At 38.1% G+C, this 17,436-nt stretch overlaps 2 protein-coding genes across 2 annotated transcripts in view; both read right to left on the minus strand.

Moving 5' to 3' along the window:
- Window positions 1–17,436, minus strand: part of LOC116159346 (zinc finger protein ush) — a 170,214-nt gene that overhangs the window by 105,561 nt on the left and 47,217 nt on the right. The window lies entirely within an intron of this gene.
- LOC116159791 (probable DNA polymerase) lies at window positions 15,703–17,253 on the minus strand. Its single transcript, XM_031472876.1, has one exon. The coding sequence runs from the start codon at window positions 17,251–17,253 to the stop codon at window positions 15,703–15,705; it is 1,551 nt and encodes a 516-aa protein (XP_031328736.1).

The raw sequence follows: 17,436 nt of genomic DNA on the forward strand, positions 1-17,436 counted from the left end.
GGCGGGAGGTTGCAAAAAACTAGACATTGTTTAACATAACGTAAAATCAATAACGGACACTCGAATGATTTAGTGGTATCGCCGGATCCGAATATAAGTATCATCGAAAGGACGAACAAAAGGCGTCCATAATACTCATAAGCTTTTTGCGGTGCGGATTTCGAAGGCACTGAAGCTGAATCCACCAGATGAACGGCCGAAGATTACATTATATTCGCGATTTATCTTTTATTTCTAGCGCTAGTGCATTCTCAGCTTCGGGCATTGTTAGTCTTTCTCACCCACTATTGTTTTCAAGTAAATCATATTTTAATGTTATAGCTATTAATGGCGATATTCCGTCTGCGTATATTTTCTTATTCAGTCCCTAATTGTTTGTCAACTTTTTTTCTCACACCACTCACTTCGCAATCCTAAATGCACCCTCTGAGTGATGTCCACTATCGCAAAACATATACCCTTTTATCGCATTTTACCAGAAATTCCCCAGTCACTGCAGACAACGAACGAAATCACACAGAATCGCCTGCATATCAAAACCAGTATAAATTGTGCACAAGGCTTGAGCAGGTAAAGCCAATTTTTTATTTGTAACTAACATTTTCTCCGTGAATGAAGCAACCACGGGGGTGGCAAAAACTGTAATCAAATTGAGTTACAACACCTAATTCCGTGATTGTGTTCGACTTTAGGCTCGAAACCCGAACGAGGGGCGAGTTATCTATCTTGCGGGCGCGAGATTATGTTAGTCAAAACTCTTCGGTTTTCCACATATCTTGTCGTTAGTTGAATTTTCCCACAAGGCCATGTAATTTTTTAATTTTAATTCACCCTTCCTCAGAATTTAGGTACCTGCTTGGTTTTTAACCTTGGGTGTAACCAAGTTGATGTATATGAATTTACTATCTTTGTTAACCACTGTTTAAACTTAATAATTTTACAAATTATTTTGTTAACCAACTTTTGGACTGTATTAATCAAACTGCAAGGTTTTTCTCCGTCGTACTTTTTTACCTTTGGCAGTTATTTTTGAGAGAGTACGACACCTTTTGGCTTTGCTTGCTTTGCTTACATTAATGTACATCAACAAAATTTCTCGGCTTTCACAATCTTAATAATAACGACCATTATTAAACAAACTTTTCACAAATTCAGTGTTTTATTTTACGTTCCTTCCCTACTGTGCTTCAGGTCATAGCGTTGTTTACAACTAACGTAAGGGGGCCCGGCCTTAGATGTTTTATCACCCCATAAACTCTTGTTAACTACTGGGCGGAAAATTGATGCGTGACGCGATAACAGATGTGAGCCAGCGTCGCCGCGACCCTAATTTAACAGTGAAATCTCATCGTCTTCAATTCCCCAAACGCAATTTTACAAAAAAAGATCTTAGAAGCTGTTTTAGCAAGTACTCAGTGATAAATTTTTAATGGGACGATCGAAGTGTCAAAACGCGTCAGGAGAAAATGCACAGCCTTAGGATCCTCGCGGACCCTGACTGTATATGTAACGTTAACTATGTGCAAAACAAAAATATACCTTCAACATTACTAAATGTGAAAAACGGTATGTTACACTGAATCTGGTTTCTTATTAAATTGTAAGAAAATGCAAGTATGCTATAGATCTTGTCACCATTTCAAAGGTATACACATTCTTCCTAACCACAGAACTAAAGTACAGGTTAAGATTGTGTTCCCAGCATTCTTTTAACGCCTTATCACCATGAACATCAATGTAGCTATGTTAAAGAATTAAAAAATTACCGCACTATAATAAAACTTTGAGAAAAATGTCGGTTAATCACATGCCCTACCACTTCCTGGCTAATTTCATCTGCAAACTCAGTGAGGCGCGATATTTACAAATTATCCCATTTATTGAAAATAAAGGTACTGGTATAGGAAATATTTGTTTCATCAGTAACTTAAAAGAACCGCCCCATTTATAATGCCTACCATGAGTTACGTATATATCTGCGATTGAAATCTCTGGGTGTTCTTCGGTAAAATAATCTTGATATTTCCAAGACGTGTAATCAACTTATTCCTATATTGGTTAGATAAATATGCAGCTTTATGAGAATTTAACTCACTGATGTCTTCGATAAGGCTTTAGAAAAATTCTGAAGCCTGCCTGCGCATATCTAAGCATAAAAAAAAGAGATGTCCATGTAGCTATCAGAAGAAATTATGTGATATTTAATTAATTGCTAATTAAATGAGTTAATTAATTATTTATTGCCGCCTGCTTTGTTGCATCTTTCCTAATCAGTATAATAATTAAAGTTAAATATTTAGCTAGCTCAAATTTTTTGACAAATTGAAAGTGTCGTCCTAGGGGGAAACAATTTTTGGTGTACACCCCTCTGAATTAATTTGAATTAACGTGAATTAATTTCAATGAACGTCAATTAATTTGAATTAACGTGAATTAATATGAATTAACGTGAATTAATTTGAATTAATGTGAATTAGTTTGAATTAACGTGAATTAGTTTGAATTAACGTGAATTCATTTGAATTAACCTGAATTAATTTGAAATTTGTGTGTACAATATCATATCTTTCTTAATATATTCTGATCTGATCTACAAGTAGTGCACCACCATCGAGCACAACAACACGGACCAACGACCTATCACTATTACCAAAAGGATAAGTTACCCCGCAAACACCTGGGAATAATGCACTGTCCCTTTAACTAAAAGATTCCGACCCATTACGCCGATGCCCTAAATTTTAGGTGAGATCTTCGCCACTGAACAAGTAGAAATAAAAAAAACGAAACAAAAAACCGCCCACCCAAAGGCAAAAAAGTCAAAATTATTTATTATATAATGCAATTATGTAATGTAATTATATATTATATGATATATGTATAACCACAAAATAGAAATACGCCAATTTTAGAATTCAACACCACACAACATTAGGTAATCACGTTGAGCATCATCCATTCTAACAACAACACCCAACTACCCAACAAAACAATCCATACATTTCTTGAATTTAACGTCAGGTTTATGCTTTCATATTTGATATTGTACGAGAAAACCGTGGTTCATCAAAATTTTGCTGCTAGTATAAATTCATTCGAATTATTGATTCCTATTGAGTATTATTAATTACGGTTTATATACGCGATTACCTCCGTGTCAAACGTTAGCATTGCTATTTCGCAATATTTTTTTATGCAGCGCGATTCACTACCCCATTTATTTGTTTGTTGTATTATTGTCTGTTACAGATTTTCAGAACGCACCCTTTTGGCTCCCAAGGTTGCGACTCGAAGTTTAAAGGTAAATTTTGTTATTTTCGTCGATGGGAAATCCGATTCGAAATGCAAGCAGTAGACCAGTAGGAAGAAATGCTGGAAATCCAGACCATCAGATTTGCAACCAAATTGGAAAACCAAGATAGGATGTTAAAAGAAATGAAGAAAGAATTAACAAAGATGATACCGACATTGGAAAATTGAAGAATAATTGACAGGAGTGACGAAGAGTAACAGGCATTGTCTGCGAGGACGACGAGTAACGTAGTTTTAAGAAAATATATTTTGAGTTATCAAGTATGTGAGAGTGTGTCAAGTAATAAGTTGTCAATGTTTGTGATATAATAAAAACGCTAGAAAAAGAAAGTTCCTTTAAATACCATAAAAGACTACCGATTATTAAGGGTTTGGTTAGGGATCATTACAGAAGTTATAGGGCTGAAAACACGTTAGTTTTAAAATAGAAATTCAGAGCAGTTACACATTGGTCTGATACCTCTGCCACAACATTAAATAAACAGGCATCATCGCACCACTTCACCAAAAACCAAAAAGTTTGATGACAATATTCAGACCGTCCACCCTGTTACTTTTCTCCAAAGGCTTGAGAATTATTTAGGAAAGTTTGGCACAAGTTAGTAAGAAGACTGACAGTGATAACCATAGAAAGAATTGAAGATGAATTGCATATGAAGAGATTTGCAAGAGTTTCAGGAAAGAACCAGTTGAAGAAGAGTAAATTAAGGGGAGAAAAGAAAGATTTTAAATTGGAAAAAGCAGAAAAAAAGAAGAAAAACATCATATTACCAAATACCAATGCCCATCGAAGAGTGTATATAGTTTTTCATTTGATAAGGTAGTTTGTTTATATTTCCTACATTCTGTTTTTGGCGGGGGGGATTAGAGTTTTGTATATATTAGCGTTAATTTGTCGTTTGCCTAAATTCATTAGATTATTTCACTTATAAAAACACATAGGGGGTACTGTAACGGTACTTCCCAGTATGGTCCTAGATTTTTTCGATTGTTGTGAAAACAGCTTTATGTAGACGATATTTAGATTTAAATTCCAAAAATAGTGACGGAACACCCTGTATATGAAAAATATTTCAATTTAGTGGAGTAAATCTGGGAAAGGAGGGTATTTTTCCTTTTGGTATTGTATATAATTGTATGATTTATATTTAAATTGTATCATTTGTGTAAAATATTCGATTTAGATAAAACGCATTAAATAAGAAACACCTAGTCCAGTTTGCACATTCATAAAAGGTTTATTTAAGTGATACGCGATAATAACTTTTGATATCGGGCAAAATTAATTAATTTCAACGAAAATGCACCTCTTGTGTTGATACCAAGAGATGCAGGTGGTGAACATTGTCCTAATTCTTGTTCGACGTACTTAAGTTTTGTAACTTTGGGTTAAATTCACCGATACCTGCGGGTGCGGACGCCCTTGGCGTAGTTCCACATCTGCTGATAACAAGCCGCCATTTTGCTGTGAAGTAGGTCACCGGCTCATGAAGGAGATTTAATATCAAGGATCGACTCTAATAAAGGACAATTTCCGTAACTCTTTAGCGTCTTAGTTGATAACTATTTTGGTCATTCAGGGCTGTATGCGATTACATTTAAGTAATTTGAGAACATCAGTACGTACTCAATACATTTGCCATCACCTCTTCGTTCTGAAGGGGTTGGCCAATTAAGTTTCGTACCTGGTATAGAAGCAAATTACGAGTAGAGCGAGGCCCTTCAGGCAGTAATCAACCAATTATATATACCGAGCCCTGCGGCCTAGGAGGTCTTTCTATTTTTGATCGTTTACAGGTTTGGATGCGAGAACTGAGCTCACTTCTTGGAGTCAACTTGTGGCTTTATTCAAGGTAAGAGTTGCCTTATGTGTTTTACTTGCACTTGGCCCTATACGTGCGAATTTTTGCCCGGAAAGTTGTTGTAAGATTCAGTAATTAGTTTGCTAATCGATCATTCTTGATTGGGGGTTTGGTAAATTGGGGGAATTTCAATTGTACAGTGAATTTACTAAGAGTTGTGAAGGAGGTAATTAATTTGAATTTGAATATTTTATTTGGGGGTATATTTTGTGATACCTTATCCAATTGTGGAGATAATTTTTACATTTGCTTTTGATATTGGAATAAATCAGCATTTCTTTGGTACCTACATTGATTTGTACTGTTATTACTGCCCTCATGCCCTTCTCAATTTCATACGGGGAGAGTTAAGATAGAAATTGAGTAGCGCTCAAGTGGTAAGAAGGACGAAGATGGGTTTGAGTCTAAGCAGCGCCATCTCTCTCACCATTATAAAATATCGATATTTTGTACGTAAAAATGGTTAAGAATTTTGTTAACAAGAACAGTGATGTGGAAATTTAACAATAATTACCATTCCCTTTGCCCTCAACCTCATATTTAAGAGTAGCGAATTGGTGCAAACATGGAACACGTGCGTCATGCATATTCATGAAGATTAGAAGTAAATCATCCATCACCATTTTATAAAATATTACTCTTAAGTTAAGGCAATGCACTTCGCGACTACTACAATAAAATGCATAAACTAAACCAAATTACGCACAGTTTGAATATATTTCTCTCATATTTCTGGTATAATACCTGTAAGGGTAACGTAAAATAAAGTAAGTTATGATTCTTTGATGTTATTTATTTTATTTCTGAGTGAACGTGGTTTCAGACGAGTAAGAAGTAACAGAGCGTGATTGATGTACTGTGGCCAAACTACAACTATCAATTTCCAAGACATTAACAAAAAAGAATGAACAGATCCATTTTGTTTTGAAGGACCAAATTCATCTTACACACTCATTTACATTAATCTCTTACGAAACTGACGTGATCGAACTTTTTTTTGTGTCAGTCTATGGAATTCTAATTTGTTCGGATCATTAGGGGGTGCCAAAGTTTAAACAACACAGTGTGAACTCGGACCTATTGACGTTTTCCCAAATTTACAACTTTAGGAAGACTGAATTTAATTACTGTATTTGCAAATTGCTCATGACATTTAACAAAGAAGGCACAAATAGATTTCCACAATTAATTTGCTAAATGCTCTGAGGCGGCTAAGGTTGGCAACGCTGCACTAATTTCAGCTAGATCATCAAATTAGTGGTAACCGACGCATTTGAACGTTTTCTTATAAAGTTGACCGCTAGTAACTGCAAGTAAAACAGGAAATCGATTACCATCACCGGTGCTATACCTATGTACTTACAAAGAAGCCCCCCAAGGCAGTTATGTTAGCGTGGGAGCACCCGGATGCTTTTGTGTTTATTGGAACCAAACTGTTCGGTATATAATTAAATCTGTTAAAAATTTATTGGTGACCCACCACGGTGCAAGGTAGGTAAGATTAGTTGTTACCAAAACAAGGTAAACAAACAAGCAGAGGTCCACAAGCATATAATGAGAAATGACACGGAATCGCGCGGTATAATTAACGGAACGACATTGTAATTACTGTTCTACAGTTTTATGACTATGTAACTTCTCACTGGAACCGTATAAATATTATAATGTGAAATTTACGTAACAATTTCCATAGAACTAACTGTCGTCTTTCGCCGACGTGTTTAAGCAATGGAAAAAAGGGTAATAATTGTAACGTTAATAATCATGATTTTTACTAATTAAGAATCTAATTCGTGTTCACCCACTGTCGATTCACCGATTAGCACTTTAAATGAAAAATCCCCAAAAATGAATGAAGAAAAAGAAAACGGATCACATGGTCAGATCAGCAATATTCACGAAGAATAAGAGAACCACTCATTAGACTAGGTGAAGAAGGATTTGCCCATATTTTAAGCTTTCGTCGCTCGCCAAGCTTATATATACAGCCCTGCTGGCACGATTAACTCGGCAGATCGGAATGTAGACGTCCACACAGGAAATCAGAGCAACACCATTCTCACAAAAATCCAGAAAAATATCGCCAATACACGCGAACAATATAACACTGATACCGAATAATATGCAACTTGTTCCCTAATGAGTGTAACACTGACCCACGATCCTCAACCCAACAAAGGATTAAAAAGACAAGTATCTGGAAGTAAATAAAACACTAAAAAAAGTGCTGCTGTCTTCACGTATCACCCAAATACTACACAGCAAGAACCCAAAAGCCCAGAATCTTTTAAAAAATCCAATCGGACAAGCAAGAAATACAAGGTATCGCAAAGTCACTCCAATGTGGCACACATTCTTGAAGAACATCTGAAACCAGTCAAAAATCAAATCCAAGACGGAAATAAAAACTATCCCCGTAACCTGAACAACAAAAGTATAAAAAATCGCTTTACCAGAATAAAGAATAAACTCTCAAATGCACTGACGCAGGATCCATCCACTCCACTCAGTCTACCTACTAAATTCAATATCCTTCAATGGAATCTGAACGAGGTAGATACCTGTTTGAGAACATCAAACTACTATTGTCTGAAAACGACTCTATATAGAACACTAATCTGTTCTCAAATCGATTACGGATCAATAATCTATCCACCAGCAAAACCCTACAGGCTAAAAACACTTGATGCAATCCATAACACCGCCATAAGAATAGCTACTGGCACATTTGTAACTAACCGTATAGCAAAAGTTTTCTGCAACCCTAACGAACCAACACTAAGATACTAAGATATATTGCTCATTAATTTCTCCGCTTCAATACTCTCCTTTCCTCGAAATCATATGTGTATTGTGATATTTTTAACACCCGCTTTCATTCAGTCCACCAAATACCCTATCCCCCACTACACCTACATATACACCGACGCGTCCAAATGTAGAAACGAAGTAGGAGCAACTTTTGTGACTGATGACAGGAACATCCAATTATTGCAAGGGATGCAAATTTCACTTTCTTCTTGGTAAAGGAGCAACTAAATAGAATTAAAAAACAAAATGCCAGCAACCCAGCTGCAGTTCTGGGAAAAGTGTTTGAAAACTTGACAATGACGATTAGTCACTTGGTACGCCACTGGAACTTCCCTTATAATTTGGAAGAGATGCAATTTGCATTTATTTGTTGGTAAAAGTATTGTAAAGTGGAGTTTACAAGCAACCCGCTGTCTTTGATGATTTGTTGTTTAGTATGCCCGTGAAAGTTTTATTGAGTAAAGTTGCTACTGTGTTTTTGGAGAAGGTTGTACAAATTACAAGTGGAAAACAGATTCCTAGCAACTCTCTGTTATTTTTAGCGCATTTTTTTAAGTGTTAAAAATATGTGATATTGTTTTGTCCGTTCGTCCGGACCCACTTCTGCCGTTTCGAACTACTTGTAGGGGAATGGTCTCAGAGTCCTGGATTTTTTTGCAATAGGTAACCTATACTTTAGAGGCGTGCCCCATAAATTATTTTCTGAGATGTTGTTTTTGAAACCAATTTGGGGGGGGGGGGGGCTAAACACACGTTCTACCCTTCATGATATTCTAATGAATGGTTTCATCAAAATAAATTGGTTTGTACAAACTATTACTTTCCCGCGCACCTCTTTTTTGAGATTAATGGATGACGGGTCCCGAGGGAGGGGGGGGGGGGAAACTGGTTTTATCCTTCATGCTACTCTAATGAAAGGTCTCAACGAGAGGAATTCAGTTCTACTAACCATAGTCCTTCTCCTCGACCCCTTATGGTGAACAAATGAATTCCCTTGGTCATGTAAAAACTTTAAGAAAATGGGTTGTCGGAGGAAACTACTCTCAAAGGCAAAATGAATGGACTGAACGAGACATATCTATTGGTGAACTCGAAGCAAATACCTTGACACCGAAGTCTCGGAAGAGGGTACTCATAAAAGGCAAGTGGAACGTCAGACGAGATCTATTGGATATGTCAAAGCTTTCAGTGCAAATATGTCGGAGGATTTTGAATGTATTCCAGGCGGCCTTTAAATGTTTATGTGTAAAGAACCTCCTCCCAATTAATCATCTACCAAAAAAGTAAACACAGATAGAATGCTACTGCCTTATAACTCAACCATTTGTTAAGCTCTTTCGGTTTAAAAAAATGCGCTTTATCTGCACAAAAGTTGTGCACAATTTATACTTGTTAGGGCTTTATGGAGTCTGTGGTAGTTAGTCAATGAAATGCTGACGTCACTGCGTAAGCAGGCATTTCAACCGTGACGTCACTATTTCGTAATGTGGTTTTGACTGTGTGACATCATCTTCGGCCAACGTCGGAAAAATGGCTTGCTACCTTTGGTTGCTGCTTTCACACGGGTATCAAGTGATCATTGCAAGACCAGCAAAAAAAGACCTCGCGGTGTTTCCAACGAGCCATTTTACGCCATCGCACCCCCTCACCGCGCAAAGGCAAAGTTAGGAGGCCGTAGCGGGCGAACGGGGAAACATATCGAGTTCCGGTTTTGTGCGTCAGCTTTATAGATTGACTCCGCTTCAAAATCCACGGGTCGCATCCCCCTCCCGCCCCCACCCTCACATTGATGAGAAGTTGCACTCCCACTTCTCATATTTTGGTGTTTATTCGGAAACGACGAGGGCTACAACGATACCGTTTCTTACGTTGCATTCGTATATCGATCGGTCGCGTTCTAGAATCTACGGCGATTTGAGCTCGCATCCCCCATCCCCATTCGCTGCGTAGAGGTAAAGTTAAAAGTGTTAAAACGCCGTAGCGGGAGAACGTACCGAGTTGCGGTTTTCTGAGTTGGCTTGGCAGTACGATTGCTCTTTCGAGGTGTCGGGTCGCCCCCCTCCCCTCTCTCCACCAACCCCAATATCGCTTACAGATTGCAATTTTGGCGTTTATTCGGAAACGATGGAGGTTAGAACAATGCCGTTTTTGACATTGGATTCCCATGTCGCTCGGGAGCGTTCTATAACCGTAGAATCGACGGCGATGTGTGTAAATGGTCGAGGCGAAGCGGCGAATGTGTGCTCTTCGTGTGTTTTAATGTGCGAGGCGAAGCCGAGCAATGTGTCAACAGTCCTATACACGCGTGAGATTGGGTAGACATCTACATTCGGGTTACACCCCCCCCCCCCCCACCTATTGCCCTTAGAAAGGATTTTTGTCATATTTTTCCGTTTCTTCGAAAATGACGACGATTAGAACGAAGCGATTTTTTTGTCTCCTATATCAATCGACCACGTTTTAGAATCGAAGTGTCGTAAAATGCATGTGCCGAAATCCTACTGTGCATGCGTAAAGGGTAACTTTCTTATTTATGCAATTTGAACGAAATTTCTATCGTAGGTCCCCCTAACGGCTAATGAAAACAAACAAAATGCATTCACAAAAATCGTATTGCGCCGTCTAGACCTAACCCAACCTAACTCTGCATTTCGACCTAACCTAACTTACTTACTTAGCTAACTAACTAAGTAAAGCAAATAAAACGCATGCCCAAAAATCGTAGGTACTACTGCGCGTGCGGAAAACGCAACTTTCTTATTTATGTAAGTAAATGATAAAGAATTGGTGTACGATTAAAAGCTCGATTAAAAGAGACAGAGCGAGTCATCCTATATCAATATCATGGAACGAAACGAAATAGCACACAGTATCCAAAACCGAATGTTTACACCGAAAAAATGAAGACACAAACTTAAAAAAATGCCCCCTTTTCGACGGAATTTGTACAAAATAAACTCGCGCCAGCGAAGTCTTAAAATGCGGCGCATTTATACCAACCTATACGATGACATTGACTAAAAAAAGGACTACCGATATATTTGGTGCTTTTTTAAGCCGAATCAAATTTTTTTTCCTTTTCTTTCGTATTTTATAAAATTCCAACGTTTCCTAAAACAACCCTAACTACATTCTCACAACAATGAAGCAAAAAAAAAAGAAATTCTATACGGTAAGAAAATGTTATTTCTGATACTGTAACGTCTTCTAAAAAAACTGGAGGTATAAATCATTACACAATTTTTCGCAGTTATTACCATAAAATGAGCTCAAAACTTACAGAAATAGTCACAATAATTTGGAACTTCACAGTAATTGATGATTGAGAATAGGATTCACTGTTTTGAAGGTTTGCCTTTTGGCTTCTCAACTCAGCACTTTTACCTATTGGAATAGTCTAGTCGGATTGACATGAATTGTATTTATAATTAAACGATTGTTTTGTTCAGTTTGTCATTATGATCCTAAAATGATGTCTAAATATGGCACATACTTTTTGTTCATTGAAACAAGGTGATTCGTCTCCGTTACTGTAGCATTTTAAAGCAGTAGGGGATAAAATATTTATACTTTCACGTCTGAAGTTGACGAATGTGTACAAAGGCAATCCTTTGCAACATCAACTAAATTCAACGGAAATCAGATAGCATCGCCTTCCATTTACTGATATGTACCATCGCTTTATTATCAGCCGTATGATCTTATCCTGCGAATCTTATTCTACGTTTTACATTACAGTCAGCCGGTACCGTCATATCTACAATCTACACTTGTCTGTCTTGGCCTCATTGTGATGAGAAGTGTTATCGTACTCCGTATTTTTCATAAAAAAATTCGTTTAAAAGTAGGTAGGTAGGTGGGTGGGCAGCTAGCTAGCTAGGATACAGGTCCAATTTAAAAAAAGAATTTGATTAAAAATTTTCGTTGCCCGTTATTTTAACGGCGAGCATTTAAATGATAAAGAAAGTTGGAAAAGTTTCTACAAGTTTTAGTTTATTTGCGAGATAGGTTTCTTTGTGAGAAATAAATTCCTATGCTAATGACTCGTAATCTTTTACAAAATCGTCTCATTAAGGTTCATGCTAAGAATTGTTAAATAAAAACTATCGATTAAATGTAAATTCGTATATTAACGAAATTTTGAAGGTAGTTTAAGGAGGCAGGGAATATGGCATTATCTGTAGGACGTTAAGATTTGTATCAGCGAGAAGAGCACTAAAGAAACAGCTATTGTAACAAAAATAAGATGGGCAAAAAATAAATTAAATCCAGGCACACGTAAACAGTGGAGTTCTTTCATTTGAAGATCGGATCCAACAACAGAAGAACGCAATTTCCAACAAGCCAGACTTTATAGATTGAAACCGTCGAGTCTGATAAGCGGTCCCCCAGCGTTCAAGCGGAGTTTGTTTATCAGTTACTGACTGATTGATGAGCAGTGATAACGCCTGGCCCGACTCTTATCAGTAGCATGCATCGCTCAACCTTCCCCGCGCGCGCCCATGTCCTTATCGTTTTTAGAGATCGAGCTATTTGGCCTGTATGAAACTGATGCTATCGTTTTAACTAGCTTGGCTTGGCCCAGTGCAGATTTTATCGTGCTCCAGAACTAATATTTCTCATAAAACGTTACACATAAATCACTCTTACACCTAACAATCATTTATTACAATAACAGCCTCTACCTACTTCGAGATTAACAGCTCAATGGTGGCGCAGGATTCGATTGGGAAAAGTAACTTGCATCCCCACAAACCGATCTTAGAAAAATGTATATACCTACGCAGGAAGACGAGCATTGAATACACTTTCGTAGGTGCTTTTAAAATATAACCCTGATCGATCTGTTAGTTTAATCCGTTCTCATAACATATTGTTATTGTTATCGGGTAGAATACGGATAGACACTCGCGGCGGTTAATTAGGGGGTTGCGCCAGGATTAAGCACAAAATGAAGGAATTAAATGCGATCGGTACCAGTGCAATACGTATAAAAATTCGCTGCTGGACGTGACATTCTAATCCACACATCAAAATTTAAGCATACAAGTAGACAAAAATGTAAAGTTTTGTGTAAGTACTTACTTGTTCCACTATTTTTGTTTTGATTATCCGTAAAATATCTTTTCTTGGGGTCGATATTTTTTGTGTTTTACTGCATCTATACGAAAAATAGTTATTTGTACAACTAGAGAAGAAAGTGGAGTTTTTCAACTCGAGTTCAAAGTTTGGCACATGCATGACCATAGCGAATTGAAAAATTATCGTATGCAATAATGAAGTTTCACACATAGCAATGTAGATACGAGTATGTTTCAATTTAAAATGTCATTATTAAGATTAACGACAGCAATTGTTTTTTACTTTCCTCACTAGAGTGGAAAATCACATTTTCTTCGCCCTTTTTAGAGACGAAAATAGTTATTCCTAAAATAGTTGCATAAAAAGTAAATTATGCACATAAGCAATTGCATTGATTCTTAATAAACTTCTTAAAAATCGTGTACGTACTAGACAACCCTCACGGATCCTTCAGTTGAGTTATTCTTGTATTGAATAATAATGTGTAAACCAATATAGCAATGAGCATTGCATATTATATGCTCATTTTGAATTTCATACAATTCGGTTCATAACTAACGCAGATGTCAAAAGGGCCTTCCTTATTTTTTGGTCAACATGGCTAATTCACGAACTCCGATCTACAAATTTGTTCAAGAATCCACCTGCTAACAGACAGACGGACAGACATCGCAAAATTTTGAACTCGCTAAAACCTCGTTAATAATGCCTCAGATGCCGCTTTTTTCCTTCGCCTCATAAAGGAGAAGTCTAAAAACAGGAAAGCAAAACATAGTGAATCTTGATTTATTGGTTGTATTTTCTTATAAAATGTACACGCTAAAAGAAAATACGCTTTAGTAAATGAACAATGAGCGAGAAATCAAACAACTAGCTGAAAAGGAAACATCGAAATGGATGTAGTTAAACGCTTGCGCTTCTCACTCGAGCCCAAATGCAGAAAAATGACAGGCGAACCGAAATCGTCTTAATGAATGAACTCGGAAGACCAAGAATTGATTTTTATTAAAAAATAAATGTGTTTACTAACTAGGGTAGAATTTTCGAGGCACACTGCAGAGGTATTCCCCTTTGTAAGTATATTTTTCCGACACTTAGTTCTTGAGATATTCGCATTTGAAGTATTGATTCCACCGACCGACATCATTTGATGATGTCTCTATTTTACCATTTCCACTTTTCTCTATTCATAGCCTTTCTTTTCTTATCAGAGTATCACCAGAACCAAAAAAGTCTCTGAATTTAATGGGGCAGTGGTTGTGTACAGGGTGAGTCTGAGCGAACGATTGCGCGGAGTAACTTAATACCTTGAAGATAAGATTTTTCGATAGAGTGCTTTTGTATTATTATATGATTGAATATTCTCTACATTTTAGAAATACTTTCAATTACATGCGTTTACAAAGTAGGGCGCTAAAAAGGTACATTTGATTTTGATTTTTAATTCTACGTGTAATTGTACGACTTTTTTTTATCATATAGTTAATGTACGAAAAATTTGGCAAAATACTTCAATGTTGATTCCCGGCTCTATATCTTTTATCCTGGGTAAAGTAAAAGTCAAAAAAATATCTAAAAAACTAGGGAAAATGAAAACGAAATGTGACATTTTCAGTTCTTCGGTGATATCTCAATTATTTTTTAAGATTTTCCAAAAATTTCAAAAGGGGTTTTTTAATCACAAAAAGGAAGAACTTTGCCCCAGTAGAAGTCGTGCACTTTGCCGCCATCTTGGATTTTATTCGCGGGGTCAATCAAGGTCAATTAAATTGATTCGCGGGTTCGCCCCCGTGGACGAGGGGTGTTTTCGAGGGTGGAGGGGGGAAATTTGGAGTTTGATTTGATTAATTGATTAAAAACTGTGGGATTTTGGTCTTTATTGACATTTGATAAGAGCGATGACGTAATCGATTAATTTAATTCGCGGCTTGATTAATTTAATCGTCGTTTTGATTGATCTAATTAATTTAATTCGGGGTTTGATTGATCTAATTAATTTGATTCGCGGTTTGATTAATTTAATCCGCGGTCCAATTAATTTAATTCGCGGTTTGATTTCTCGGAATTTCCTCTAATTAATTTAATTTGTGGATTTGATTAATTTAATCCGCTGTCCGATTAATTTAATTCGCGGTTTGATTGATCTAATTAATTTATCGATTAATTTAAATTGATCGTATAATCAAGAATAATTACACATATGTAATAATTACACACAGGTAACTCTAATTGAAAACAAAATGGCGGAAAAACAAAATGGCCGCCAAGGGCTGGAAATTTGAAATTTTTTCTATCTTTCTCTCTTACTCACTGCGTCTATCTCTCTCTCTTACTCATTGCGTCCCTCTTTTACCTATTCTGAAATAGAAGTTAGAAAATGAACAAGTTTTAATTATGTTTATTAGGGTGCAACAATTAACAAAAAAAAAAACATTACAATCAAAAATTAAGCGCAAATTACAATTTAAAATATACAATACAAACCCGTTTCCACACCACCCAGGAGGTAGAGTTAAGGCGCGTTTTTTTTAACGTGGTGTTCCCCTGTAGGCCTAGTCCACAGAACGTATTTACAAACTTAAAAACTAATATGTACAACTTAAAATTAAATATGTACAGTAACTATCAAAAAGAATTACTTCTTATAACCATACGGTAGTGTGTCGCAGCCTACAGCTATGCGGCGACGCTTTGTGTACGCGACACGATAGCGCTTCCTCTCAGGCTTGGAGATGACGTCGTATGTACAAGTCCTGGCTATACGACGATCAGTCTCCACAAAAGTCTCTGGGGCATTGTTCAACACGGCGTCCTTGATTGTTTCGAAATTCACCACAGCACTATTTTTGTAATTTAGGGAGATGCCCTTAACCTTACACACTACACTATAATTGTTAGTACTTGGGGAAAACACCTTGAACGCATAGTTTTTCGGTCCACCACTCACAAACTCAACTATTCTGCTGCCGGGGCCATAGCATTCCACCTCGTCAGTCATATCTCCCAAGAAGTTGCCGCAAGCTGGTGACCACTCTCCGGGGTTCTCCGTGAAGATGACTGAATCGGTGTCAAAGTACAAGACTCGTTCACCCAGCTGCTCGAGATAGCTGTAGAGTTTTAGGCGGGCATGGGCGGTTGTATAAGCTGCCAACACCACATTGGTGGTCCTCAGGGGTTCGACGGCTTCTTCGGGGAGTGTCCAGTTGACGATGAGGGTCTCGTCGTTCACGGGAATGATCGAGTTGAGTTCCACGGCCGGGTCAGTGAGCATTTGGAAAAACTGCTCAGGCTCTGAGACAATTGCGGTTTTCGTCAGATTGTCGCGCTGTCCAAACTTTCCCCAAAACGAATTGAGGAAAAGTTTGGCAATGTAGCGAAGCCCTGCGTTCACCGCAATCTTGGACCGGTCGAGTTGGATCCCCTCGTGCTCCATGTAGTCGGCTAGGTACTGCATACAGGCCTCCTCGTCAACACACCAGGATGGCCACCCACTGCATTCTTGCTTCGTCTTCAAAAAGTTGTCGACGTAGCCGGTGAATAATCCCCCGCTCTTTGTAGCCTTATCGTACTTGGTGGTACGGTACTCCCATACTTCTTGTATGTCCTCCACTACGTACCCCAAGGAAATGGCTTTACGGAGTTCATCGGCTACGTATGTGCCACTGAACCTCCGTTCTTCTTCAGAGTGCTCACACTCATCCTGCTCCATCGTTTCGCAACATGTGCGGCATAGCGGAAACATGAGCTTGCCGTGGCAACGGTATGGAAGCACGGGGTGGTAGAGGTGTTGGGGCGGCAGAACCGTGCACTTCATTATGCCTTCCACGGAATTAAGATTGACGGTGCGAAGTTCTTCGGGGGTTACAAGTACGCGCGGGTGGCCTACAGGGTATTTTGCGTACTTGTTGACGTAGGGGTACAGGGAGCAGACGTCCAAGTACCTTATCACTTCATCGCCTTCGGTCTTGTGATACAACTTGACGGCATTCGTACGTCCGCCAAAGAAACCGTCTCGGGGGTTTAGGGGCTCATTTTTTACCACGTTGTGGTTTTCCAAAAATTCGGCTATATCCGGATTATTAATGAGGTACGTCTTGAAGTCGCACTCCCACATTTCCACGAGATTGTAACCTGCGGCCCTAATACGTACTGACGTCGCCTCAGTCTTCTCGCGACGCACTCCCATCGTGTCCGTTTTATCGCCCTTCAGCGCAGCCGTCTGATCGGAGTGACATCTCTCGCACCCGTGGAAGTAGCAGCCATGGAACTGGTAGACGGTGTTCGTTGCTTGGGAGTACCCGTCCACAATGATCCCTTCCTTTAGGCGCACTTCTCGGGTGTTGCCGGCATGTTGAAGATCGGGGATTTC

This window comes from Photinus pyralis, unplaced genomic scaffold, assembly GCF_008802855.1.
Source record: "Photinus pyralis isolate 1611_PpyrPB1 unplaced genomic scaffold, Ppyr1.3 Ppyr1.4_LG1, whole genome shotgun sequence".
In the NCBI taxonomy this organism is placed as follows: Eukaryota; Metazoa; Arthropoda; class Insecta; order Coleoptera; family Lampyridae; genus Photinus; species Photinus pyralis.